At 39.8% G+C, this 9901-nt stretch overlaps 2 protein-coding genes across 2 annotated transcripts in view; both read left to right on the forward strand.

The window, feature by feature from the left end:
- The first annotated feature begins 152 nt into the window (after positions 1-152).
- vhl (von Hippel-Lindau tumor suppressor) lies at positions 153-3945 on the forward strand. The gene is made up of 3 exons (XM_005741341.2): positions 153-635; positions 2637-2759; positions 3155-3945. The coding sequence occupies exons 1-3, from the start codon at positions 449-451 to the stop codon at positions 3346-3348; spliced, it is 504 nt and encodes a 167-aa protein (XP_005741398.1). The 5' UTR covers positions 153-448; the 3' UTR covers positions 3349-3945.
- A 4568-nt stretch (positions 3946-8513) lies between these two features.
- The window catches only part of tatdn2 (TatD DNase domain containing 2), a 6865-nt gene continuing 5477 nt past the window's right edge, over positions 8514-9901 (forward strand). The window contains exon 1 of the mRNA XM_005741342.1: positions 8514-8730. The gene's annotated coding sequence lies outside the window, so the exon portion shown is untranslated. The remainder of the gene's footprint in view (positions 8731-9901) is intronic.

Genomic DNA, 9901 nt, shown 5'->3' on the forward strand with positions numbered 1-9901 from the left:
ATATAATTGCTTTTATTTATTTTCTAGGTGGAGGTGGGTGAGAGTCTGACAGTTTTCCTGTTGTGATTTCATTTGAAATTTATTTTCTTGTTGCTGCTTCTGCACCACGTACTGAACGCATCTCTTGTAGCGAGCCACTGCATGTCGTCACGCATGTCACGACCAATCAGAGATCAGAACAGTTCAACGTTCCACACTTTCAACCGGAAAAGTGACTGTAAACAAACTAGTTGAGAAGTAGTTTTCTCGCTGCGGCGTTTAAAAGTGTTTTTTAACTTTTTCTGTTTTATAAGATAAGTAAGCGACTAGACAGATTAACTGATACGATTTTTATAATTTCGAGTAGCTGCCGTCTCGGACGATTGTAAACATTTAGGGAGCTACTTGCTAGCGTTAGCTACAGAACGCGACTCTCGCTGCGATAACAGTTTAGCATTATTTAGCTCCAATGCCTCAAGAAGGAGAGGAGTCACTTCCTCTGGTTCGTTCCCTGAACAGTCAGATACCAGTTAAAGTGCTGTTTTATAACCATAGTCCCCGTGTCGTACGGCCTTTGTGGATAAATTACCAGGGAGAACCGCATCCTTACAATGACATACAACCAGGGACTGGACGGAGGATGAACACTTACGTCGGTAAGACGGCTGCTTGCACGTTACCAGTGCATAAAGCGATTAGCTAACAAGTGTAGCTAATTTGTAGCTTTATTGTAGCAAGGGTGCTTCCTCAGGTATTTCTAGAGATTTAAAGCTTTGTTTTGTGTAAAAAAGCAGTTTTCTAGGAATGCTGGTATCACCTGAACGCAGCTTTCTCAGAGAAGAACCCAGCCCAGACTAAAGGAAAACGATGGATGTCTAGGATTAGGTTTACTACAAACACACACACATATATATATAGACCTGTTTTTATGCAGGTCTGTTACATATGATGTCTTTACAGACTGGAAGTCAGCTTTCAGTTGTTTTGATTATCATCTGTGTTGCCAGCTCCTATTGATTTAATTTAATTAATTTAATTTTAATGATTGTCTCTTTGTTTAAATAATATGTTTTAGTATTTTGTCTGTCTTTTAATTCCGAGATTCATAATAATAATAATAAAAATAATAAGCCATGTCTTGGAAACTGAACCTAGAATTGTATCACGAAAATCATGAAATAGTATCACCTTTAAAGCATTACTCTTGTATATTTGTACATATTATATATATTTTCTCTTTATACTGTTCATATGTATATAGTGCTGAAAAACTGATTTCCTGTGTTGTTCAGTGGTGCTTTGGTAATCTCAGCCTCTCACTGAACGGGCTCCTGTGACTGACCAGCATGTCATGGAGTGGGTGGGAAGTATTATCCAACATTGTCTTTATTTTGGACAACATCCACCTCTCCGACACCACCTTAACGGAGTCCAGCTCCATCCCCACAACATTACTGGCCTGACGGAGCAGTTTATTGAGTCTCAGCAATTGGTCAAAATGGGACTCTGGCCCTTCCTGTAAAGTGCTGTGGTGTTTTTAGCCCAGTCCAGTTTATAGTCCTGTCAATGTATACTCCGAGGTATTTATAGTCCTCCACAATGTCAGCATTGACCCCCTGGATTGAAACAGGGGTCAAGTGTTTCCTGGTCTTCCTGAAGTCCACGATCAGTTCCTTGGTCTTTGCCACGTTGAGCTGAAGATGATTCTGCTCACACCACGGGACAAAGGAGTCGACCACAGCCCGGTACTCTGTCTCATCATCTCTGCTGAGGTCAGGTAATCAACAATCCAGGACATCAGAGAAGCATCCACCTATATCGCTGTCAGCTTATCTCCCAGGAGGGTCGGCCTGATGGTGTTGGAAGCACTGGAAAAGTAAAAAAACATGACCCTCGCAGTGCTCGCTGGCTGGTCCAGATGGGTGTAGACACGATTAAGCAGATAGATGATGGCATCCTCAGTTCGGAGACGGGGCTGGTAAGCGAACTGAAGGGGATCCAAATGTGGTCTGACAATGGGTCGGAGCTGGTCCAGAATGAGCCTTTCCAGAGTCTTCATGATGTGGGAGGTCAATGCCACAGGCCTGTAGTCCTGGGGGCCATTGAGGCGTGGCGTCTTTGGTGCAGGGATGAGGCATGATGTCTTCCACAGCACTGGGACCCTCTGCAGACCCAGACTCAGCATGAACAGCTTATTGAAGACTCCACAAAGCTGGGGGGCACAGGCCTTGAGGACGCGGGGACTCACTCCATCTGGTCCAGCAGACTTGCCTGAGTGGAGTCTCCTCATTTGCATCTGAACCTGGTCTGCAATGAAAGTGATGGGTGTGGGAAGGGTGTCAGGATTCTCACCGGAGGCGACAGCGCTATGTGAAGAGAGAGGCAGGCACAGTGGTGTGGCTCTGGTACAGTAGGTGGGGTCTTAAGACCATTCTGGGTTACGCTATTTTATGGTGAGCGTTAGGCTGCGATTTTGTACCTGTTGATCCCTAATCTCGAAAAGGTACAACAAAAGGACAACGCAAGTTATCATGGCGATATACCCTGACAGGAATTTAACCACCACCCCAGTGTGCAGTTAACCCAGGGTTAACTGTTCGTAGTACAGGCCTCAGGCTTTAACTCTTAAACAGTGTTTCCGCTTGTATCTTTTCCAGGTCACCCGTGGATGTTCAGAGATGCAGAGACCGATGACCCTCTCAAGGTCAACAGCAAAGAGCTGTTTCTTCCTAAGCCAGCAGGGGGTGGAAATGTGACATATGCCAATATCAGTTTACCAGGTAAAACATCAGTTATATTACCTGAAGTCTCTGTGCCGTACAATTATGATTTAGTAGTAAGTGTGCATTAAGCTAGTTTCAGAGTATACAGAGTGATTAGCATATTGATCAAATCATACAGGCTAATTTCATGAAAAAATACGTAATAGTTTCTCTGGATATTATAGAAATTTTACCAGTTATTTTTCTTTTTTTCATCAGCAATTTTCAGGGGAAACCACACAAAATAGTGTGACAGATGTTGTAATGTTTTAATTAAGAAACTCTGATGTTAGTATTGTTTGATTCACTTTTGGCATAAGAAGTTTTGGTAAATTTAGAGACAAACTGATCTATATTTGGATTTGTGAGTTGACAAAAAATCCCACACTGTTAACAAGCGTTTGTTTACACAGTTTACAGTCTCAAGGATCGAGCTCTTCAGGTTACTCGGCGTCTTGTGCGACCAAACGACTACAGGAGCTTGGAAATAGCGTGGTCCCTCCACGAGGAGCTCGAAGATCGCCCGAGTGTTTTGAAAGATCTCCAACGCATAAACCAGCGAGTAGCCCAACATCTGAAAGAGAACACACAAGGGCAGGAGGAGTGATGATTAAGGCAGAATGGATATTTATCACATAAGGACAGATGTTCTTGCACTTTCCGAGAACGTAAAGAACTTTAAAGATGAAACACAGGACTTACTTCACAGCGGCTATAAACACATTTTTTGGAAATCAGTTTCAGTTTGATCTTCTGTTTGTTTGTCACAGTTGTTGAACAGAAGAAAATGTGTTTTTTCCTTTTTTAGTAAGAGTTATATGTAATATAAATCCATCTTCTGTATGTAGCCACATTAGAATTCAGAGATCTGTGTTGTTCATATTCTTATTAGTAATGCTTGATATGAGGTTATCTTGCCATACCTGCACAATTCCCTTCAAAAATGGATGCTGTGTTGTATTCTATTGTTGTAGCTGTAATCTGTCAGAAATATTGGGTTATTAGGAACAGGTGAGACTGTCATAAAGGTTAACTCGCAGATGATTTCCAATGTGGGGAAAATACTGTGACCGAGGAGCTTATCCTCTTGTTTTTGTCTTCTTTTCTGTCTTCTTTGTAATAATTTTCCTGATGACACATTGCTGCTGTATGTAAAAGAGTTTTATTTGTATAATGAATAAAATATATACAAGTTTTATTAATGGATGGACACATTGATACCTTGGAACACTCTTCAGTTTACATTGCTGTTTTAGTTGTTGGTGCTGTCTGTAAATAAAGCAAATGTATAACAGTTATGTTTCACAGGATGTCCAGGGGATGTGAGGAAGTAATAGTTGTAAGAAAAAGAAGATTTCAGGGTGACCGCTAAGCCATTGGATTCAATTTTCCTGTTGACTCCTGGGGGAGCATAGGTCTGCAACAACACCACGCCAACGGACTCTGTTCTGGGCTGCTCTCTTTAGCTGGGTCCACGTCATTCCGACGGCCTTCACTTCGCTCTCGACAGATCTTCTCCAAGTCTGTTTGGGTCTCCCCACTTTCCTTTTTTGCCTTGTAGGTTCCAGTCCAGTGCTTGCTTTGCGACATTGTCGAGTGGTTTTCGAAGTGTGTGGCCTATCCAGCCCCATTTTCTCTTCTTGATGTCTTGACCGACCGGGTTCTGGCTGGTTCTCTTCCACAGGCCTGTGTTTGAGATCTTCTCAGGCCATCTGATGTTGAGGATGTGTCGCAAGCACTTGTAGATGAAAATCTGTATCTTACTGGTAGTGGTCTTGGTCACCCGCCACGTCTCGGACCCATACAGAAGCACTGCTTTCACATTGCTGTTGAAGATACAGATCTTGCTTTGCTGAGATAAGCCATTGGATTCAGCGGTAACAAAAAAGTAAAGCTGCAAAAATTACAATGTGGTCAAAAGAAGTGTCCTCTACTAAAACATTACAAAGACCAATGCCATACAGACCATCCTTTCCTCTACACATCTCTGCAATTAGCTGAGTGTAGTCAGCTGTGCCTAACTTACTGCCTCGAAAAGCACATTTTCACAAGAGTCTATGCAGTCCTTTGAAAAACATGTACAATGCTCAGAAAAATCAACTTTGCAAAGTTAAACAAACCACAAGATTTCTGCAGCAATATCCTTTAGACAGATGAGAGCAAAGAGGAGATGCACAGTGCCACATTTCCAGAAAACCAAACACAGACGCCAACTGTCCAGCCACACAACCTGGGTACCTTGCAGTCATTGAACAGACCAGGAACACTTTTGTATACCAAAACAGAATCCAGTGAGGCTGTTTGTGCAACAGGTAAAGCTTTGCTCAAACTGGTTCATTCAACAGGACAACAACCCCAGGCTCAGCAGCAAATCTACAACAGAATGGCTAAAAAAAGAAAAAAACCAAGGTGTTGTGCTGTGGTGGGACCTTAAATAGAGCTGTGTGTAAATTAATGGCAAGATAATTAATGCATTTCTTTAAATTTTAAAACAAGAATAGATGAATTCTAACAAGTTGGTATAATTAATACAGGTAACAGCGTAAATGGGTACACAGGTGTAAAAGCAATTTATGCAATCCTGTATGCTGTATCAAAAACAAAACAATTAAACATCCAATGAGCATCTCAAGGACATCTCGAACAACGTAACCTCCTCTGTGTGCAGTCATACATGCCCCCTTTCCCTTTCTATGAGGATAACAAATAAATAAAGGAACGACCAGGATATCACTGAGTTACATGTATTAGTGTCTCTAATTTGTTGCTCTTCTGGTTAATAATACAAAAATGTATCCATTTATATTTTATATTAATTTATGATATGGCATTTTTTTTAATTAATACTTGAAAATTGTATCATAATAGCAATGACACTGCTCAGACTTCACGTGTAATATACCCGAATAACCTCATGCTGTTGGCACTTCTGTAGCATCTCACTCACAGCCTACATGTGGATGCCCTCTTTCAGGAACAGATCACAACCTGAAATCATAACGTGCTTCTGTTTGCTCAGCAGGGGCACTGTTGCCAGACATGTTGCTAAGTGACAAAGTAACACAACACATTGTTGTGTGTGTGTGTGTGTGAAACGAGTTGAGCTGGGTGCCGTGTATCAGGAGCATGCAGGCGGGGGAAAAGGAAAAAAAACAGCACTCAGGTCGTTTCAGGCGAGAGCTGTAAGACCTCAGCTTTTCTCTGCGTCTCTTACAACTGTAAATAATTAGATCTTGGATCCAGAGTTCATCATCCTTTTCATTTTCTCCGCCAGCAAAACATTTTGGCCGAGGAGTCACCCAGTTGTCTTCCCACACCTGCAGACAGATCACTGGAGCAAAATGAAAACAATGGTAAGAGTAAAACGACAAGAAATCCTGCCTACCTGCAGAGCCGCAGACAGATTACTACATCATAAATTACTGTGAGTTGGTGTCATGGTTATTCCCACATAGGTACCAGTTTATTTTGCGTCACTTCCACCATCCTTGTTAAAAGAATCAGGTTTGTGAGAATAATCAAGTAAAAGAAACTGGCCTTTTCAAGAAAAATGTCTCTAATTTCCAATTTGTTTTTGATTTTATAATTTATTTAAGTGGCTCCGTCTCATGGAGGTAATTCTGCTCTAGACCGCACCACCGGCAGCCCGTTACCTCCCCTGACTCAGGACGAAGGTGCAGGTAATGATTCTCTTCCCTCCCTCTAGTGAGCATATAGCAGGTGTCACATCAGAGTTGGTGATGAACTCTTAATTTAGGTATCGGTCTCACTGCTGAATCTTTATTTTGTTTATGTTTTTTCCCTTTAGGCACATTAAAAAAAAACAGTGTTTCACCTCGAAACATGTCCCAGTACAGGAATGTGTTCAATGAGCGCGCTAGGACGGGCTTCTGCTACTGGCTTGTGGAGAAGAGTCCAACATGTTAGTACTGACTGAAGCAAAATATAACACATACAATAATCTGCTTATTGCAACTTTCATGCACGTGTTGCTGGATTATCTAATGTGATACTGACGTCCCGAGTTCCAAAAAAGTTGTGACACTGTGTAAAATGTAAATAAAGACAGAATGCAGTGATTTGCAAATCCCATAAACTCATATTTGACTCACAACAGAACATAGAAAGCATATCAAATGTTTAAACTGTGAAAAATCTACCAGTTTAAGATAAATATTTGCTTATTTTGAATTTGATGACAGCAACACATCCCAAAAAGTCGACACAGGGCTGTGTTTACCAATGTGTACGGTCAGCTCCTCTCCCTTACAACAGCCTGTAAACATCTGGGAACAGAGGAGACCAGCTGTTGAACGTTTGGGGGAGGAATATTGTCCTAACCTTGTCTGATACAGGATTTTAGCTTCACAGCAATTCTGGGTCTTCTTTCTCATATTTTCCGTTTCATAATGTATTAAATGTTCTACTGTGGTGCCATGGTGTTGTAGTAGATCAAGTATATGGTTTAGCATTATCTAAAATAGGTGAGGCCTTCCCTGAAAAGTACATCATCTGGATATTCAATTTTTTTTTCAGCTGTGTCCATTGTGCACAGAAATTTCTCTAGATTCCCTGAATCTTTTGATGATATTAAGTAGATGATGAGATACTCAAAGTCTTCACAATTTAATGCTCACAATAGAATAATTTTATGTTCTATTGTAAATCTAATTTTTGATGGCAGACCATAAAATGAATCAAGTGATTCTCACAATCAAAATCTGCTGCACCACAGCAGATGATTGTATAAGAGATCATTCTTATACAGGAATGTTCATGACTGGGATGCTGTTATAAGGAAGGACAATGATACATGACCAGTTTACACACTGACATCTTTTTCTTTTCATTCCTGTAGGTAAAGGATGCAGCTTGGGTGCATATAAAACCTTTCTGGGATTACCAAAAGTTTGAAGAAACAGTTCACCAGACCTCTTCTAAAGATGCCCACATTAGTTTGAAAAGCTGAGCTTGCACTTACTTGAAAATCTGTAAAGAAGTATTATCAAAAACACACATACTTCTGGAAATTTGTTTAACTTTCTTATTTTTTTCTGCACAAGTAATGAGGTATTACAAAATTTTATTTCCAAAAGAGACTTGATATATAGCCTACTCAAGTTCTCTTAGCAAAACATCTTTATTTTGTTTTTAGCATAAGTAACAATGATAATGGCAAATTTAAATTTAATAAGTTAAGCCTCACCTCTCATCACCTTCACAAGTTGAGTGAAAATCTTGTATATTCCCTTGTGCTATAAACGCTGTATTCGTCTTTTTTATGGTTGACTTTGTCTTTAGTTTCAACTCATTCAGAAATGCCTCTAAGTGAATATACAGAATACAGCTGAAGCTTCTTTCTGCTTCTGATAAAAATCAAAAACAGAACCCAAAAAATACTGAAAATTATCTCAAACTTTGGACATAACTCAAACTCTAAAGTAATTTTGTAATTTTTGAGTTATTTCTTCGATATTTTTGCGATGCCCTGTTCAAAAGTTTGAGATAACAACCTGAAATTTTAAGTTATAGTCTTCAGTAGCAGACATAAAACATCAAGCCTAGCTTCACAAAGAGACAAAAATGTTTTCGGAAAATTGTCAGGTACAAAGACTGGACTGAATACTGGACTACTTTTCAAGACTACTTTAATTAGTAACGTAAACAAGAAATAAGAAAGGCTGGCTCATTGGAAGGAAAATATAGAGAAAACTAATGTGTAATTGCTGCTTTAGCCGGCGTAAACAATTCTCGCGAGATCTAACACGATTGTGTGACGAAAGCGCAAAGGAACTTTTAAATGTGCGCTCTTATCGCCACCTAGTGGTTAATTTTATAACAAACTTTTCTTGGTTCAACTCAATACATTAATAATACGTGAAGACAGTGAAACGTTTCAGTGCTTTTGTTTACAGACCGATCTCCGTAGGAGCCGTTTAAGCTGCCGGTTGACGCTTTAATTGCCATTTCCACCGCGGAGACCCACCAGGTAATAGCTCCTCAACGTCAGGCAGTGCTACTTAAAACAAGCGGCTTAGCTAGATTAACGTTTTATAAATGTCAAATAATTATAGTGATATTGATTTAACTAGTTGGATTGAATATTTTGAGGTAATGATTATTGTTTGCAAACATTCGTGACCGGGAGTTTTGTGGCAGTCAAGCTGCTAGCTAGCACACAGTTATTGCCAAAGTTTTACCGTCAAGGCGCTTCCCCCCCGCGGAGTGCTTTCACACGGTTAATTTAGTGTCACAGCTTTAAAAATACACAATCCTGCTGTATATAGGTTATTAAAGCTGTGTTTTACTGTTTATCCCGCTAATAATTTTATCACCTAAAATTGCCTCCAGGTGCAACCAGCGGAGCCCAGCCCTGCACTTAGAAACAGATAGACCCACAAGTAACCCTGCAAGTTAATTCATTAATAAACAGGGATAGGTTTGACGAGCTGAACTAATGAATGAATGGCTACTCATTCTGCAGAACTTTGAGATGGAGATACTCAAACTTATTTGAGGCCAGATTATTTTTGTTAATGCTGTGAAAAAAGCTGTTTCTTTGTAAACATACATTTGTATTTAATTGTAGTTTTGGCTGCAGTATTGGGGTTGATGTGTATTGATTTGTGCAGGGAAATGATAAGCCCATATTCACGCTAGTGTTAGGATTTACGTGATCTTAGTTTGAAAGACAAGGGTTTAAGGTCAGATGATAAAGTAAGACATCCACGCTTTTCCGGAGCCTTTTCCAGGTTAACAGTGCATATGACCACTTAGAGCTGTGGTTCGAGCAGGGAATTATCAGCCCCTAGGGATTAATATTGATAAGTATAGATTTACTCGCATTATTGCTTCTGCTTACAAGGTCAAGGTCAAGGTCAAATTTATTTATATAGCACATTTCAAACAGCCGATGCTGCACAAAGTGCTTAACAATATAAAAATGGTATTAAAAAGCAACAATGTAATACAATAATAACAATAAAAAACAAAAGGACAGTAAAAGAATTAAAACAATAACTAAACTAATTCAAATAAGACCAAAATGCTTGGGTCATAATGTGTTAAAAGCCAGGGCATAGAAATGTGTCTTTAGTAAAGATTTAAATTGCTCAAGTGTTTGTGCAGATCTAATATTTAAGGGGAGACTATTCCAAAGT

The sequence above is a fragment of the Pundamilia nyererei genome, unplaced genomic scaffold, assembly GCF_000239375.1.
Source record: "Pundamilia nyererei isolate P.nyererei 1_Seehausen unplaced genomic scaffold, PunNye1.0 scaffold00110, whole genome shotgun sequence".
NCBI lineage: Eukaryota > Metazoa > Chordata > Actinopteri > Cichliformes > Cichlidae > Pundamilia > Pundamilia nyererei.